The following is an 18,894-nucleotide window of genomic DNA, read 5'->3' as shown; positions in this document are numbered from 1 at the left end:
GGAGACTCCCATTCTTAAATGAATCTATGACTTTCTAAAGTTCAACAAAACTTATAAAAATCAGTTTTGCATTGGTGCAGATAATAAGTACACTGAGAGGCATGGTTTTTTATGTATCTAGCCCTCCATCCAAACGTTAAACGTCTTTCTGATTTCAGGACTGGCAATGGCTGACTTCAGCCTTCAGGGTCCCATGAGAGTCTGGAGAGTGATTTGAATATCGCAGGCAGAGCAGGATTAAGCATGACCACATAGGAAGGTCTCAGGCTACCTCTCTCATATACAAGATCCTATTATCTTTGCTCTGAACGTGCTATTTTCATGCCATGAAGTTCTTGTACGTTTTGTTTGCTTCTCTTAGTCAGTACAGCTCTTAGGGTCTGCTTCTCCTTGTTCCTCTGTTTCTACAAAAATATTTAAAAAATTAGGCCAGGCGCGGTGGCTCACGCCTGTAATCCCAGGACTTTGGGAGGCCAAGGCAGGTGAATCACATATCGTCTTCTCCTGCATTCTGCTTCCCACAGTGCCCCCTCCCTCTCTCCGCCGTCCACATGCTCACACACCTGCACACACACCGTCGGGAGGCAGTCCAGCCTAGTGCAATGTTTTTATACCCCTTCGACCCCCAGGACCAGTGTAATATAATGTGATGTGACATTAAATGGAAGCGAACGTTTCATAAAACAATGCTTACTTCACTTTGTTCAGGGTGCTCCCTCATTTTCCATTCTATCATATAGTAAATTAAAATTAAGTTAAAAATGCTGATCTTAATGCAATAAACGATCCCACGACCCTCTGGTGGGTTGTTAACAGAGACTTGCAAAACACTGGTCTAGAGGTTTCTGGCATATTCTTTGGAGTCAGACGGATGTAGATTTGAATGTTTGCTTTACCACTTAATGGCTGTAAGTGGAGCTTTGTAAGTAGCTTCATTTCCTCATCTGTAGAATGGGGAGTAGCTACTCTGCCTCATGTGGCTTGTTGGAAGATTAAATGAAATAATGCGTGAAAGGCATTTGGGCTGAGGGTCAGGCACCTAGTTAGGGCTGGAATGGTATTAATGATGGGGATGATGATGATGATGTTCAACTTCTAACCCCAGCTTTCTCTCAATTTACATAACTTTCATGGAAATTCTTACTTTTGCTGAAAAAGCACACAGAAGTCATTGTGAGGAACCTGCCAGAGGAACTTGCATTTGGGAAAAGACTATTGTGTGCCCAGGAAAAATTACTACTAAACACTGCTGTTAGATTCCTATACGCGCGTCGTCGTGTGTCTGTCTGTGTGTGTGTGTGTGTGTGTGTGTGTGTGTGTGTACATTCCCATAGCCACTGTCCTGACCCAGGGCGGTAGTTCCAGCTCACCTCCTTCCCTCCGTTTGGCTCTGTGTAGAGTGCTGCATGACTCATGAAACTGAGCATGGCTTTTCCTAAGTCACACACTCAGAAGTCGTTACAGCAGCCTGCGTCAACAATCTCAGACTCTAGCTGGGCATCCGAGACCCTCCTGAGGTTCAAGTCCTGGCTCCTCATCTAGAGGCGTGGGTGACTTGGACGTTTTCTTTTCTTTCTTATTTCTTCTTCTTATTTTTTGTGGGGGCTGCCTTTTTGGCTATGCTCTTCCTAATCTCTAAAATGGGGATAATAGGCTGCGCACGGTGGCTTATGCCTCTAACCTTAGCAGTTTGGGAGGTTGAAGTAGGAGGATTGCTTGAGGCCAGGAGTTTGAACAAACCCGGGCAACATAGGCAGTGAAACCCCTGTTTCTACAAAAATATTTAACAAAATTAGGCCAGGCGCAGTGGCTCACGCCTGTAATCCCAGGACTTTGGGAGGCCAAGGCAGGCAGATCGTCAGGTCAAGAGTTGAAGACCAGCCTGACCAACATGGTGAAACCCCGTCTTGACCAAAAATACAAAAAAATTAGCTGGGCATGGTGGCGTGCGCCTGTAATCTCAGCTACTCAGGAGGCTGAGGCAGGAGAATTGCTTGAACCTGGGAGACAGAGGTTGCAGTGAGCCGAGATTGCACCACTATACTCCAGCCTGGGTGACACAGCGAGACTCCGTCTCAAAAAAAACAAAAAACAAAAAATTAGCTGGGCATAGTGGATGCACCTGTAGTCCTGGGTACTTGAGAGGCTGAGGTGAGAGGCTCTCTTGAACCCAGGAAGTCAGGACTGCAGTGAGCTAGGACAGCACCACTGCACTCTAGTCTGGGTGACAGAGTGAGACCTGTCTCAAAAATAAAATGAAAAAATAAAATGGGGATACTAGTATTTAATTGGTTAGAGCTGTTATGAGAGTTAAAGATGATTGGTGTGAAATACCCAGTGCTTGCTTCTCACACACCGGTGACTCTAATGAAGACACCCATGTTGGTGCATTAGGCAGTTGCTTTGCTCACATCAGCAAACGCATCTTCAGTCCTGCTTTGGCCGCCGATACCAACCTTTCACCTCCCCTGGCTTGCCTGCCACCTTCTCCCTGCCTAGATAGCACCTCCCCATCCATTAAGGTCTTCCTTTACCATAAAGCTTTCCCTTGCCATAAAGCTTTCTCTTAGAAGCCCATTTAACAATGATTTATGTATTCCTTATGAACTAGCTAACTTAGTTGGCAATTATTAATACACTACCTTCTGATCTTTATTGCATAGTCTTTTATTATAATTATAGGATTATTAGTTCGCTTTATGTGATTTGTCTCTCACATCCTCAGTTAACTATTTGTTCCTTGAGGGTAGTGATCATGTCTTACCCGTCTTTGAATCCCCCACAGCACTCAGCACAGTTCCTTGTAACAATGTGTGTTTAATGAATTTTTGCTGATCCATTGGGTGACTGGGTAACAAGAAAAGGCGTTCCATGGCCAGGCGCGGTGGCTTACGCCTGTAATCCCAGCACTTTGGGAGTCCAAAGTGGGCAGATCACGAGGTCAAGAGATTGAGATCATCCTGGCCAACATGATGAAACCCTGTCTCTACTGAAAATACAAAAATTAGCTGGCCACGGTGGCATGCACCTGTAGTCCCAGCTACTCCGGAGGCTGAGGCAGGAGAATTGCTTGAACCTGGGAGGCAGAGGTTGCAGTGAGTTGAGATCGAGCCACTGCACTCCAGCCTGGCGACAGAGCGAGACTCTGTCTCAAAAAAAAAAAAGAAAGAAAAAAGAAAGGCTCCAGAGATAATATGAATCCTAAGGTAATGTTATGTTCCTCAAGATTTGATTTATATTTACTTTTGGTAGTTCCAGGTCATTTTCATTTGATCAGGGATTGAGATGATTCAAAGCTGGGCTTCAGCCTTGGATATTAGTTTATTTCTACTTAGTTGTATTACTTACAAAGCTTGTGGGGGTGTTTCCAGGAACCCCTTTACCTAGCTGGGTCCTGATCTTCAATTTTTGTCTTCTCAGTCACCTGAGTGTATCAAAAGCTCTGCTCCATTTCAAAGCCCCACAGCCTCCTCTTCAGAAAGGAGCAGCTGTCCCTGCACTAGGATGACAGCAGCCCTAAATGTCAGGTTCACCTTCCTGGGTTTCTTTTTCTCCTAGATCTTGCCCCCCTAATTTTTAACTACCTTGTTAGCTCTCCGATGCATTTAAATGGATTTTAAAAATATATTTTGTCCATGTTTCTTAGTTGTTCAGCCTGGGAGTCAGGTCTGAATTACCTATTGCGCCATTACCAGAAGCAACACCCCCCTCTCAGCTAAGGAATTTATTACCTTAAATCCAGCAGGCACATTTAGAAGTCTCTGGAACAGAGAATTAACATGATTAAATGGTATTTTAGGAAGATGACTGTCAGTGGTATGCAAGACAGAGAGGAGTTTGGAAAGTCTCAGTAAGTAGAACAATTAAGAGGTCATCATAACTCAGTGCTTTCTAAAGTAAGATGAAGGCAGAGGTTACAGTGGATAAGCCTGGGTGTTTCATGTTAGATAGGTCTGAATTTAAACGAGAGTCTTGGCTCTCCACTTACTAGCAGGTAATAAAGGATAATAAAGTCCCTACATCCTAGGGTTGTAAGGGTTAAATGACAAAACTGGTAGAAAACCCTAGGTTTATTTATTTATTTTTATTTTTATTTTTTGAGATGGAGTCTAGCTCTGTCACCCAGGCCGGAGTGCAGTGGCGCAATCTCGGCTCACTGCAAGCTCCGCCTCCCGGGTTCACACCATTCTCCTGCCTCAGCCTCCCGAGTAGCTGGGACTACAGGCGCCCGCCACCGCACCTGGCTAATTTTTTTGTATTTTTAGTAGAGACGGGGTTTCACCGTGGTCTCGATCTCCTGACCTCGTGATCCGCCTGCCTCGGCCTCCCAAAGTGCTGGGATTACAGGCGTGAGCCACCGCGCCTGGCCAAAACCCTAGGTTTTTTATTTTTTATTTTTAGAGGGGGGCTCTCTTTCTGCCACCCAGGCTGGAATGCAGTGGTGTGATCATGCCTCACTGCAGCCTCGAACTCCTGGGTTCAAGTGATTGTCCCACCTCAGCCTCCCAAGGAGCTGAAAAGACAGGTGTATCCCACCACACCTAGCAAGAAAACCCTAGTTTTAATACCCAGCACATAGTAGGTGCTCTGTAAATGGTAACCGTTGCTCTTACTATTCTAAGAACCAAAATTCAGTTATTTGGGTGAAAATTCAACCTCACTGTTAATAGCACTAATCATGGATAGTACTGTCAACTTCATGGGGGATCATTCGTGACTTACGAATATTCACAATGAATAGCTTGCATGCCTTATACAGCAGGCTTAGCACCAGTGATATTCTCAGTACCCACCATGGGCTGAATTGACTTATGGCCAGATGCCACGGTTTTGAAGCCAGTCCCAGCCTCAAATCTCAAAGGTGTAGAGATAGGTGATTTTACAAAGTGCCTTTCGTCAGGCTGCAGGGTAGATGCTTCAGCGCTTTTACTTACTTTGAAGTACAGGTTGCTCATATATTAGGTTTGCAGAACCATAAAATTTTAGCAGTTTACTTCTAAAAACAACCTGATGTACAAGAAGAGAAGCTTACAAAAAAAAATCAGATTATGATTCATCATATCGTGGATAACCCCAGGAATCATCTGTTTAAAACGTCCCATTTTTCTAGATGATCAAAGTGTGGACCAGGAAGATGGAGGGATTAGCCCAAGGACACACACCAGCAATGGCAGAGTCAAGGCCGCAACACAACTGTCCTGATTTCTGTGCATTTTGGTTCTTAGACAAACATAGCCGCTCTGTGTCCTCTCCACTGAGTTACCTGCCTTCTCTAACTCCGTTCGAGGTTCACGTGGCCTGGCTGTGAGTGCCTGTGGGAGGCTTGCCTTACAGAAAGACCAGCGTGTCACCTTGACTTTCAGTAATGGAAGCTAGATGATACATACCGAGTAAGCATCTTTCTTTCCAGTCCTCAGTCCTCTGACCCTCTGTGCCTGTCATCTCAGTCTTTTAATCTCTGGAAGCATAATTAATCTATTTTTAGTGTCCAACTAAATGATCCGTTTCTGGCGCTAGGCTTGAGGTAGATTCTGCCTTTGCTGTTTTTCACAGAAGTAAAGATGTATGCTCACCCTCGGCTAGTCATGAGAAACCTATGCCAAATGGCAAACTTTGTACCGTGTTGTGTGGCAAGGGCACTGGTAATGCACTACCTGCCCAGGGCGTGGGAGGTGGGTCAGGGGAGAAAAATCAAGTCCCAAAGGAGAAGGGCCTTCATGTGACTGGGTTAGCTTTTCATTGAGTCTCATTGGAGACGTCCTAGCTACAAACAAATCAACCAACCAACCCAAACAAACAAAACCTGAAGTAAGTGTAGCCCTTTTGAAGTTTATTTTTTTACTCTGACAAAATACTTGTTCAATTTTTTGCTTTTTCTAAAAGTTACTTATAATTAATAACAGTCCTGATTTAAGATCATGAACTTTTCTAGTAAGTTTGAGGTTTGGCTGAGCTGCACCCTTACTAGACAGGCACATTGCGTAAGTGAGGAATGGACCCAGCCAGTGGATGACAAGCCCGGCACGCCGACCAGCGGAGAAGTCTATCAGAATGGCCAAAATGACCACACGGCAGGAGCATGGGAGAGCCAGGCCGCTGAGCATGAAAAATAAGGGGACTCTAGAGCTTTGCTTCTCAGAGTGTGACCCAAGGACCTAGGGGCTTGTCAGAGATGCAGACCACAGTGGTCGCCTTTAATCTGACTTGGGATTCCTGTGCGTGTTCAAGTTGGCGAAGCGCTGGTCTGGATTTCACAGTCAGCTCTTCCCTTTACATTGGCAAAACTGACCCTATCATTCTTTTGCTAAAATCCTTCGGTTTCCTCTTCAGTCTTAGGTCATGGTCATGACCAAAATCCTAGGCTTGGTGTTCTGGGTGAGCCGGGTCTCTGGGCCCTCCCTGTCACTGACTGCCGTCCACAGGGGCCACCTTGCCTCAGGGCCTTTGCAGCTCTCCCTTCTCTGTTAGTTGCTCAGGGCTGCCATAACAGACGGCTTTCACACAACAGAATGTATTCCATCACAATTCTGGAGGCCAGAAGTCTCAGATCAAGGCATCAGTAGGGCCCTGCTCTGCCTCAAGGCTCTAGGGGAGAATCCTTCCTTGCCTCTTCCAGCTTCTGGTGGCTCCAGGCATGGTCGGCTGCAGCAGCCTCACTGCAGTCTCTGCCTTTGGCTTCACGTGCCCATCCTCCCTCTGTTTCTGTGTCTTCACGCGGCATTCTTCTGTGTGTCTGTGTCCACACGTCCCTCTTCTTATAAGGACATCGGGTTCCTGCGAGCTACTGGTCACAATATTTTGTCAGCTGATCATTGTATAACCTTGTCCTATGTGTTTCTGTTTGAAGACACCCTCTGTACTATTTATTGTTGATTGATTATCATTGAACTTACAGCACTATAATGCATGCCCGAGCAAAGCTTATCTAATATACGTATTTTCCCTGTAAGGCACATCATAGCCTAGTTCTTAGAAACCCAGGAAGGCACTTCAGCACAATGCCTGGGGGCCATTTTAAACAGCAAAGTCACCAACAAAAAGCATAACCATGTGAAAAATGTCGCACTCCGTAGCCTGTGAAAAGGACACTTGTTTGCCATAGGAGAGCAAGAGCAGGAAGGCAGAGTGTGGCCTTGTCCAGCCTCAGCTGGGAACACGTGCATCAGATGACTTGAATTCAGCACACGTCCGCAAGTGACCACGAACGCATCTGAGTATTGATCTGGGGGTTGCGGATATGTTTTAGTGAGTAGGCAAATTCACAGATACAGAATCTGCGAACAGTTTGGATTGAATGTGTCTTCACACACAGGCTTTAGTTTTAAAGACAGAAAGTTGGGTTTTTTGTCTTGGTGCTTTGCTTTACCTGACAATTGACTTTTTCAACTACGGTTTCAGTTTAAAACTGATCTTCATTGTCTTTCAGAGAGATTCCCGTCTGTGTGAACTTTAAAAGCCATCACTAACGTAAGAACAGGAACCACCGTGGGTTGGAGGGGGGCACCTGATAGGAACCATACCATGTGGCTTTTTGAACTATTTCAGATGTGACCATTGTTTTTTTTTTTTTTTTTTCCCCCAACTGGGTTATTTGTGAGAAAGATAATGGAGGAAATGTGATATTATTCTGAGTACTAGCTGGAAGCAGGGCCACTTCCACACACCTCTCGTGTTTCCATATTGCTAGGCTCAGGCTCAGCCGCAGCACTGGGGACCACGCACAGCGCTTCTGCATGTCAGGCTGTCAGGAGAACTGGCGTCTGTTGCTCTCTACTCATGACCTCTAGACCTACCCCTCTCCTGTAACTACTCTTCCCTCGCTCTTCCCTCTACTTTCTTGACCGCTCTGGGTTTAGTGGTCTCCAATCTGTGTCTTGAGGTCTTTTCCAGAGGGAAGATCAGGCTGGGCTGGTGGTCACCACCCTGGCGGGCAGAGCTCTTGCAGGGTGAGCCTTTGAGGGGTCACTAGTGCAGTCCTCTGTGCACAGCTTTCCCCAGCACTCCCTAGTCTTTTCTGAAACTCTCTATCATCCTGTACCCAGGACTCTTCATGGGGCATGGTACCTCCCTTCTTTCCAGTGTCCTGTTCAACTGGGAGTTCCTAGATGGCAGGGAATGGCATCTTTCCCTGTTCCTGGAGCATCATGCTCAATACATGACCTTTGAATGGGTGGGTGAACACATGAGTGAATGGGACAAATGAATGAATGAGACCAAGAGCAGCAGTATCTGCAACTCCTTGCGGCCATTCCATGTTCTTGTGAAATATCTCTAAGGTTCCTGTTTGTGTCTCAAAGAATGGTGGCTGGAGCCTCCATATGAGTGGAGGTGGCCAACCTGTGACGACGCCCCACCTAGGCCATCAGAGCCATCTTCAGAGCTGGCCTGGGCCTGGTAGTGAGTGTTTCCTGTGTGGAAGGCAACATTTGGGCTTTGTGGGACTAGCAAAAGACCTAGAAGAGGGCAGAGCATGGGAGCTCACGTCTGTAATCTCAGCACTTTGGGAGGCCAAGGTGGGAGGACTGCTTGAGCCCAGGAATTTGAGACCAGCCTGGGCAGCATAGGGAGACCCCAGCTCTACAAAAATTTTAAAATATTAGCTGGGTGTGGTGGCTCACACCTGTGGTCCCAGCTACTGGGAGGCTGATGTGGGAAAATCGCTTGAGCCCAGGAGATTGAGGCTGCAGTGAGCCGTGATCACGCCACTGCACTCCTGTCTGGGTGACAGAGTGAGACTCTGCCTCCAGAAAAAAAAGGCGATGCTCTTCCTGTGGTAGAACTTAAATTTGGTTAGGAAAAGAGAGTGGACTGGACACAGCTGAGAGGTGTATAGGTAAGGCAGGGGATAAGATGAAGGACTTTACTTAAAACAACTGCCCTAAAGCAATGTTTGATTTTTCAAAGGAGCAGTGTAAGATCAGTGAGTATCATAGGAGCTGGAGGCAGAGGGACTGCTTTAGGCGGGAGTGGTCTGGGAAGCCCTTGTGGAGGAGGAGGCTGGGTCTTAGAAGGCGGGTAAGGACCTGCAAGGCCAGGGAATGAAGAGCAGAGGGCATGGGATGAGCACGGAGCAGGAGGTGCCTGCAGCAGTCAGTGGGCCAGACTGTGGGAGGCATACAAAGAAGAGGCTAGGGGCTCCTACAGGCCCAGGGTGAGGCCTGGGGGCCGTGGGGGTCATGGAAGGATGCTTGTAACTCTGGCATATTCTGGGCGCAGGGAATAGAGGAGAGAGGAAGTCCATGGCAAGCTGGAAAGGAGAGTTATTGAGACATCAGCCCAAATGCCAATGAATAGAATTTTCAGAGCTCAATTTTGGAGGAAATGAACAAAAGAAGGAAGGGACCAATCAGGATTGAGAAGAGGATTACAGTGTCACACTGTCTGTGAGGTCCTATAGAATGGAGGCTTGCACCTGAACCGTCTTTGCTTTTGGAGCCCAGATTAGATGTAAATGCAGGCATAGATAGGGTGAAGATGAGTGGGGGACAGTGTGGAAGTACTTTGTTAGTGATTCCCCTCTGGATCTATTCCGATGGACCAGGAGAAGTCTATCTTAGAAAGGAATCTGGAAGCAGCGGGGAGGCATTGTGTGGGCTGGCGGAGGAAGGGTGGTCAGACTATGAAAATGATTTTCAAAGGGAAAGTAAGTTAAAGGAAAAGGGGGTGATGTCAGGTCAGCGGGGAGGCTGGCATTGAAGGAAGACACTTGGGTGAGAGGTTGCATTCGGGTAAAAGCAAAAGCAAAGGAGATACCTGTGCAGGGTGCTGGGGGCTCTGGAAGGAAAGTCGGGAGGGACGGGTAGTTGGTGGAAAACTTTGGGAAAGCCAAATTAACTGATTCCTTTCGATCTTTAAATGTTAATACTGGGGGTTGAAAGCGTTTGTATAACCCAGATTCTCAAAAGGAATGGCTTGGCTATCATAATTTTTTCCCACAACTGCTTTGCTCTGCCCACCCCTTGGCTCTTGGAAGGATAATCCCCAAAGGCACTGGGGTCTCTGAGCAACCGAAGCCTCAAAACACAGCCAGTGTATTGGGGATAAAGCCTCCCTCTAGGCAAATTCCCGTGGAGGCGTGTGGGTCCTGGTCTCCAATGTCCATAGGACCCTCCCAGTGGAGGGCAGGCCTAGACCATCCTGTGTCCCCAGATAGCCCCCCGGCCGGTGCGAGGGCTGGGTTTGCACAGCTGGCTCTAGGGCACAGCCCCTGAATACACCAACCCCCCAGCCCCCGGTCCCCAGCCCCAGGAAAGGAGAGAAGGAAAGGGTCAGGCGGGGTGTAGAACTCTGCAGTGCAGACACCACACTGGGTGGCACCAACGCCTGACGCTGTGTTTCTCTCCCGCAAGGGCACCATGCCGGTGGAAAGGATGCGCATGCGCCCGTGGCTGGAGGAGCAGATAAACTCCAACACGATCCCAGGGCTCAAGTGGCTTAACAAGGTGAGTGGATCAGGGTGGGTGTATGTGTGAGAGAGGTGCTGGCTGAAACACGCCCATGCGGACTGCCAAAAGTAAAATGGTTTATATTCAAAATCTTAGGCTCATTCATGACAAAAACCAGCCAACCCCAAATGATCATAAAACATCAAGTTATCATCTCAAAGGCTTTTTTTCTTTTAGAGACAGGGTCTCACTGTATTGCCCACGCTGGAGTGCAGTGGTGCAATCATGACTCACTGCAGCCTTGACCTCTTGGGTTCGAGTGATCCTCCCACCTTAGCCTCCAGAGTGGCTGGAACTACAGGTAAATGCCACCACACCTGGCCAATTTTTGTATTTTTTTGTAGAGCTGGGGACTCGCCATGTTGCCCAGGCTGGTCTTGAACTCCTGGGCTGAAGTGATCCCCGCACCTCAGCCTCCCAAAGCATGGGGATTACAGGCATGAGCCACTGACCTCGGACACAAAAGGATTTGTATCCTGTCCGGCTGTAGCATCAGCCTGGAGTCTCCAGGGTCTGCTCACCTGTGGTGTTTTGGCTGACTGCCTATGGAAAGCTCCTTGCCATGTTGTTCTTTGAGGATTCTTACCCTCTTCCTTCTCCAAATTCCTTTTTTTGCTTCTCCTGGCCTTTTAGGACTAGAAGACATGGGAACTCCAGGGTTTTATATTAGGAATGGAGCATTTCCTTTTCAATGTTCTCTGTTTAAAGAAAGCTTGTTTTTGTCTTTAAAAAAAAAAAAAAAAAAAGCCTTCTTTTTACCTGTGTAATGAAGCCCTATCTGTGCGTCCACCTTTCCTAAGAAAGCAGCCAATCATTTACAGCCTGCCCCTTCCATGCACAAACACTCCCTTACTTTGTTAACCTAAAAAGTCTTAATTTGATTGATCCTACCTATTAGGGGTGAATCAGAAAGAGATAATGTAGGTAAAAATGAAAAACTTCTAGAACTATATAATCTAGAAAAGCAACTAAATATATATCATGCCTTCTTTAAGGAGGCCCAGGAGAGAAGTTCCTCTTTACCAGGAACAGTTCTGAGTAAATGCCTTTTTCCTCTTCTCCACTCCCTCCCCTTTTCTTTTTAATCTTAAGGACACAGTGAATAATTTAGCTGGCCAGGCTTTATCTTTGTATCAGGTACAAGAGCTTTGAGCCAGATTGCAGATTGTAGCCTGCTTCCAACAAGGGAACAGGATATTGCAGTATAATTTTTTTTAACTAATATCATTCCTGGCCTTATTGGCTCTTTTCAGATATCTTTCAAATCTTATTTCTTTTCATTCTTTTCCTTTTATCCACTTATTTTGATTTTTTTTTTTTTTTTTCTTTAGACAAGGTCTCCCTCTGTTGCCCAGGCTGGAGTGCAGTGGCACAATCTCAGCTCACTGTACCCTCTGCCTCTGGGCTGAAGCGATCCTCCCACATTTGTCTCCCAAGTAGCTGGGACCACAGCTGCGCTCCTGGATAATTTTTATATTTTTCGTAGAGATGGGGTTTCACTATGTTGCCCAGACTGGTCTGGAACTCCAGGACTCAAGTGATCTGCCCACCTTGGCCTTCCACAGTGCTGGGATTACAGGCATGAGCCGCAGTGCCCAGCCTGATTGTGAATTTAAGGTTACTGTGTTGAATATCTCTGTTTGAGCCTTTCTGAAACAAGGTGGAGAACTAAGTAAATAGAAGTGAAGAAACCATATGCGTATTTCCTGTGACCTGTCCCATATCTTAAGGTCTTACCACAAACAATGTATTTTTCTAGGATTGCTCTATCTGTGTTTGAGATTTACGTGTGTAATCAGCTTCTCCCAAAGAAACAAACAAGAAATGGAGTTGCTTCTTGGTCAGCTCACTTAGCAGGGGTGCTGTGGAGGTATAAGGAAGGGGGGACCAGAGTAAAGGGGAACTGGAGAGTCAGGGTAGCAGGTGACACTGAATGAAAGCTGACGTGTACTCAGCACTTACTGTGCGCCAGGCACACTTCTAAGCAAGGTACGTGCATTAACTCACGTCCGCCACCATGGGGTAGGTACAGTTAATATTTTCCATTTTACAGACAAGGAAACCGAGGCACAGAGAGGTTAAGTAGGATTCTGTTTTGAGGAACAAGGTAGCATTACTGTTTGATGTGGAGTGGGAGAGGAAAGCAAATGCTTCTGTGTTCTCAAGAGAAGTAAGTTGTCTGTTTTTGCTTTTCCTTTTTTAAAAATACCTCCACTAGTTCTGGTTGGCAGGATGCAGTGGAGAACAGACAGTGTCTCACACCTCTCCTGCTGAGCAGGTGCCTGGTATGTTGACCACTGTGATTGGTTTAGACTAACCGTTAGTCCCTTCTTGGTGCTGTAGTAGATGGAACTGTGGCTCCCCCAGAAGATATGTCCACATCCTAACCCCCAGAACCTGTCGATGTCACCTCATTTGGAAAAAGGGTTTTTGCAGATATAGGGAAGGACCTTGAGATGAGATCATCCTGGATTTTCTGGGTGGGCCCTAACGCCAATGAGGAGTGTCTATAAGAGACAGAAGAGGAGAAGGCACACACAGAGGAGAGAGACATGTGAGGACTGAGGCAGAGACTGGAAATAGGCAGCCACAGCCGAGGGACTCCAAGAAGAGGCGAGGAAGGATCCTTTCCAGAGCCTTGGAAAGGAGTGAGCCCTGGCTGGGTGCAGTGGCTCACGCCTGTAATCCCAGCACTTTGGGAGGCTGAGTTGGGCAGATCACCTGAGGTCAGGAGTTTGAGACCAGCCTGGCCAACATGGTGAAACTCCATCTCTACTAAAAACACAAAAATTAGCTGGGTATGGTGGCAGGTGCCTGTAATCCCAGCTACTTGGGAGGCTGAGGCAAGAGAATCGCTTGAACCTGGGAGGTCGAGGTTGCAGTGGCGGAGTTTGCAGTGAGCTGAGATTGTGCCACTGCACTCCAGCCTGGGCGACAGAGCAAGACTCCATCTCAAAAACAAACAAATAAACAAAAAACAGAGTGAGCCCTGCAGACACCTTGATTTTGGACTTCTGGCCTTCAGGACTGTGATGGAATACGTTTCTGTTGCTGTAAGCCACCCAGTTTGTGTAATTTTTCACGACAGTCTCAGGAGATTGATGCACCCTCTAAGGGTCAGCTCCTTACTGGGACTCTCGGTTGAGATGCCTTTTCTTCCATCTATTTTGTGCATGTTTTTCTGATACAGGACCAGAAGGCAAATGGATTTCTCTTTGCGCAAATGAACACTTGGCCTCTTTCAGGCAGTCCTTACCTGCTGAGTGTCACTCATCTGGCTCTTGGCTCGAGAGTTCTCTTCCTGAGGCATGGAAGGAAAGGAGACCTCTGTGTCATCTCACTGGGCTCCTCCGCTACAGCTGGACATGAGCCAGGCTGATGAAGAAGAGCGTGCCCGTGGCTGCCGGCCCGTGCCGCCTCTCAGCACTCCCTGGCACAGAAGCCAAGGCCTGCACTGTGGCCCCGAGGCCCTGTCAAGCTGCATCCTGCTGAGGCCTAGCCAGAGTGGGCACGTGGCACTGCTCGTGCACACGGGCACTGCCATCACTGTCACTGCAGGCCTCGGCTGGGGTCAGGATCTCTTCTCTGCATACCTACACTCCCACAGGGCATCTTTTTATAGGTTTCCACTAACTTGGGCTTGTTGGCATTCATCTGTCCATATAAATACTTAACTGAGAGCCTAATGTTCTTCTCTCCCATTCACAAGCGTTCCGCCTGGGAATCCTTGTTTATATTTTGAGTGGTTTGAGGTCATTCCAAGATCTCTTTTGCCACTGAAGACTGTTGTAACTCTTAGAATACACTGTCCACGGGGCTGTGGGACTCACTTCTGCTTCAGTTGGCATTCAGGATGTGTTCATGTTTATCGTGAAGTGCTCCAGGCTGGGAGCCCCATGCACCGGTGCCTTGGCTGTCTTCATCGTGTCTGCATGCTCAGGGCCAGGCCTAGTGCCTGGTGAGTGGGAGGCCCTCTGTCAAAATCGTTCTGGGAATACACAGATGAATGTTGTGGACTTGAAGGGGAGCAACATTGGTGGTGTTTTTGTTCTGTTAAGATAATCAGATTTATGGACACCGGCTCGACAGTTGTCACGTGGCTCTCAGAAAGTCCATTCAACCTACTCCATTCTTAGTAAGAGAGAAAGAGTTGGTTAATTAATGCCTTAAATTTGTTTCCATCCGCTATTGTCTTAGTCTGTTCCCTGTTGCTTATAACAGAATACCTGACTCTGGATAATTTATAAAGAAAAGGAATTTATTTCCTACAGTTATGGAGGCTGAGAAGTCCAAGGTTGAGGGGCTGCATCTGGTGAGGGCCTTCTTGCTGGTGGGGACCCTCGGCAGAGTCCTGAGGCAGTGCAGGGTATCACCTGGTGCGGGGGACGAGCGTGCTCACATGCTAGCACAGGTCTCTCTTCCTCTTGAAAAGCCACAATCCTACCCCCATGACAACTCATTAATCCATTAATCCCTGAATGGATTAATCCATTCATGAGGGCAGGGCCCACATGATTCAATCACCTCTTAAAGGCCCCACCTCTCAGTACTGCCACATTGGGGATTAAATGTCAGTATAAGTTTCATAGGGGGCAAATATTCAAACCATAGCACCTACTTTTAATAAGTTTGAAGGAGGGTGAGAATGGAATGCGTCCCTTGGATTCCTCTGAAGGAACAGTGAGGAAGTTTGGAAAAGTGCATTATAACCAGCTCATGAATGAGACCTTGGCTGGGGCCATTTACCTTTGGTTATGGGTATTTGCAAATGTGCATAGCATGTTTGAGTAGCCTAATGACAAAAAAAAATAGGATAGCAAATTTTCATACGCCTGCATCTAGATGTATGAATATTTTGCCTTATCTTTGTGTGTGTGTGTGTGTGTGTGTGTGTGTGTGTGTGGTATTTTAAAGCAGCTCCCTGACAGTGTACATTGTAAGACATAAGGACATTTTCTTATATATCCACAGTATACCATTGTTAATTGGACAAAACTAATACTGTTTAATATCATCACTGCTCCATTCATATTAAGAATGCCTTCTGTATTCCCAAATAATCTTTTTACAGTTGATTTGTTCAAATCAGAATTCAAAGACTGTCCACAGGCTGTGTTTGGTGTTTATGACTCTAAGTCTCTGCTGACTGTGGGCCTCTGTTTTTTTCCTTCTTGCCATTGACTTGTTGAGACCAGGTTAGTTTTGGGTTTGTCCACGTGCCTGCTTGTGGTTCCCTGGACCATTTCTTGAGGAAGGAAGGAGGCAGTCGCATCCGGGGTCCTGGTTTCTCTCGTAGCTCCGTGTGACCCCCAACACTGGTGGGGTTATTGCTGTTCTTATTTCCTCCTGGATCTATGCACTAAGGCAGGGGAATCATCAGACCTTTCCCTTTTTTTCACTTTGAAAGTAGACTTGTGTTTGTGTAAACATCAGGCTATCTCTGACCAGGGTAAGGAGTCCAAACAAAAATAGCACACTAATTGGAACATCTTGCAAATGTTGGGGGGAAGAAGAGGCAGAGGAGATAACAGAACTAGTTTCCATGTGGAGCCAGGGAACATTTGTTCTACGTTGCTCAAGATAATCTCAGATGATTTTCTGAAGTCAAGCAGCGCTCATCTCTCCTGCCTTCCTTCAGATGGGCAGAGTTCTGCACACACGTACAAATGGTGGGCCCTGGCACGGGGCATCTATCCATACACAGCATGTACCACACCACCTGTGCAGGACTGGTCACTCAGGGATGAGACACCTGGCACATACTGACGTCAGGGGGTCTACACACACATAGCAACACCGTCATGTCCCATGGAACACACAATTTGTGACCAGAATGTTTACTGGTCAGAATCTCAGTTTTAAAATGCATCTTGCCTTCTCTTACCTTTTCATATGGTCTTCTTCAAAAAAAGAATCTGTGATATGATTTTAAAGATATTTCTGATAAGTTTATTAGTCGTTTCTTTTTTTTTCCTGAAATATGAAAAACTAGTTAAAGGTGACATGTAGTTTAAAAAATATTTACCATTTTAAAGTGACATTCACGATGTCATGCAGCCATCACCACTGTCCAGTTCCAGAACTTTCCCTCCAAAAGGAAATGCTGTACCCGCTAAGCAGTCACTTCCCATTTCCCTCCCGGCTAGCTTGTGGCAACCAGGAATCTGCTCTCTGTCTCTATGGATTCACCTTTTCTGGCTATTTCATGTAAATGGAATCATTCAATATTTGGCCTCTTGTGTCTGGCTTCTTTCATCCAGCATAATGTTTTCAAGGTTCGTCCACGTGGTAGCATGTGTCAATACTCTATTCCTTTTTGTGGCTGAATAATATTCCATTGTATGGATATACCACATTTTGTTTACCCATTCATCAGCTGATGGACCCTTGGGTTGTTTCTATCTTTTGGCTTTTGTAAGTAGTGCTGCTAGGAACGTTTGTGTTTTGGTTTGAATGTTGGCTTAGAATTCTTTGGGTATATATCCAGGTGTAAAATTCCTGGATCATAAGGTAATTCTGTGTTTCACTTTCTTGAGGAGTGGCCAAACTTTCTCCAGAGTGGCTGCACCATTTTGCATTCCCACAACTATGTAGGAGGATTCCAGTTTCTCCACATCCTCCCCAACGTTTGTTATTTGTGTATCTTTTTTTTGGAGTCATGTCTGTGGGTTAGTCTGTTTCATGTTGCTACAAAGGACTACCTGGGGCTGGATAATTTATAAAGAAAAGAGGTTTCTTTGGGTCAGGGTTCTGGGCTGTACAAGAAGCATGACCTTCGCATCTGCCTCTGATAAGGCCTCAGGATGGGAGGCAAAGGGCATTACATGGCAAGAGAGGGAGGAAGAGAGAAGGGTGCAGGCGCCAGGCTCTTTTGAATAATCAGCTCTCACCGGAGCTAATGGAGCGAGAGCTTACACATTACCACGAGAACGACACCAAGCCATTCATGAGGGATCCTGCCCCATGACCCAAACACCATCCACCAGACCCCACCTGCAACACTAGCGATCACATTTTAACACGAGATTTTGAGGGGACAAACACCCGAACTGTTCCAGTCTACTCAGGCCTGTTGCACATTTCAAGAGGGTCCATAGTGTATGTTGCTAGGTTCAGTCAGCACTTTTGTAGTTGCGTGACTTTTGCGGTTTCTGTGGGACTAGGTTTGGTTGTGTGTGTGTGTATGTGTATGCATGCATGCGTGCAGATGCTTAAAAAGATCTACTTTATCTGTATCAATTTTGTGTCTTGCAAGTTAGATTTCAGATTGTATCACCCTAGAACTCCTTTGATCTAGAGAAAAGTGCAACAGCAAATTCTTAAGAATCTTGGTGTTTAAGCATAAAGCTTTAGATTCTGGGCGTGCACTTCAAGAAAAGCTCTTTCACTGAAATCAATTTTCACTTGTATTCATTTTCATGTGAACATCAATAAACGGCATTAAGTGATTTTGCTGTCGATTTTCATCTACATTAAAGCATAAAATGTCACCCAGCCCCTTTCTGATCACTGTCCTTTTGAAATTGGCTAACCTGAAGCCCTCTCTGTCGATGATACAGAAGGAACACCGAGGAATTTATGAAAAAGTCTCTCACTTTCAGTTCTCCTTTAATAACTGACTTTTTAGAAGATGGTAGAATTTTCCTTTTAACAGGTTTTGGGAAACTCTCCAATGTTCCGAAATAGTCTTCGTTCTGCCTTTGTGATTGGTTCTGTGGAGAGGCGCTGAGTCTCTTTGGGGACAGCTGGGACCCTTTCTGCGTTTCACTGTGTGAGACTAAAGTGCTGGAAACTCCCTGCTGACATTTCCTCTCCTTCCTCAGCGTCTAGTGCAGGGATCCGCATACCTAGCAATTAGCAGAACTGCCTTGAGAGCTTTGAAAGAGTACAACCTCCTGGGCTTTAATCGCCACAGAATCCAGGTCTCGACTGGTCTGTCATAGGACAGGGACTCTTCCAAATCTAAAAGCTGGGAGACAATGAATGGGTGATTAAGCAATAGCATAGAGAGTCGCATGACCTGGGTTTTGAACTTAGACACTTATCCTGCAAGTTCCTTGACTAAATAGTTAAAATCTGCTTCTCGGTTTCCTTAGCTATAAAATGGAAATCGTAGCATATACCTCACTCAGTAGGCTGTGGGAGGAAAACAAAACTGAGGTCCATGTGGATGTGGGTAGTCAGATGCACAGTGCCAGTGGGACCTTAGTACCTGCCACAAGAGCTGCTTGGGCCAGGCTCCTCATCTGTAGCTTTATTAAGAGTACGGCTTTGTTACTAAGCCATGGGTTTCCAACCATGTGTTTTTCAGGGTTGCTTGAGGTGGTTTTGAGTTACAAACCTCAACATTGAGAGAGATGTAGAGATAATCTGATACAAGGATTGTATTGAGGGATCTTTCTCCAGAAAATGTGTCATTTCATAACCTCTACCTCTTTGTTTGCACTTC

The 18,894-nt window shown here is 46.3% G+C and overlaps 1 protein-coding gene and 1 non-coding gene across 5 annotated transcripts in view; one reads left to right on the top strand and one right to left on the bottom strand.

Moving 5' to 3' along the window:
• Positions 1–18,894, top strand: part of IRF2 (interferon regulatory factor 2) — an 87,253-nt gene that overhangs the window by 35,798 nt on the left and 32,561 nt on the right. For 3 of the 4 annotated variants that reach the window (XM_003271471.4, XM_030816370.1, XM_030816371.1), the window contains one exon: positions 10,350–10,442. In XM_003271471.4, coding sequence (XP_003271519.1) covers positions 10,356–10,442 — 87 coding nt within the window. In that variant the 5' untranslated portion in view covers positions 10,350–10,355. Of the gene's footprint in view, positions 1–9,677; positions 9,729–10,349; positions 10,443–18,894 lie in introns of those variants that run through there. The other variant, XM_030816372.1, reaches the window with a different exon arrangement.
• Positions 7,388–7,470, bottom strand: LOC115836155. The gene has a single exon (XR_004031147.1). It is a non-coding gene; the product is annotated as a small nucleolar RNA SNORD79 (small nucleolar RNA).

This window comes from Nomascus leucogenys, chromosome 7b, assembly GCF_006542625.1.
Source record: "Nomascus leucogenys isolate Asia chromosome 7b, Asia_NLE_v1, whole genome shotgun sequence".
NCBI classification, from domain to species: Eukaryota; Metazoa; Chordata; class Mammalia; order Primates; family Hylobatidae; genus Nomascus; species Nomascus leucogenys.
The sequence above is the reverse complement of the archived record's forward strand: the minus strand, read 5'-3'. Positions and strand labels throughout refer to the sequence as shown.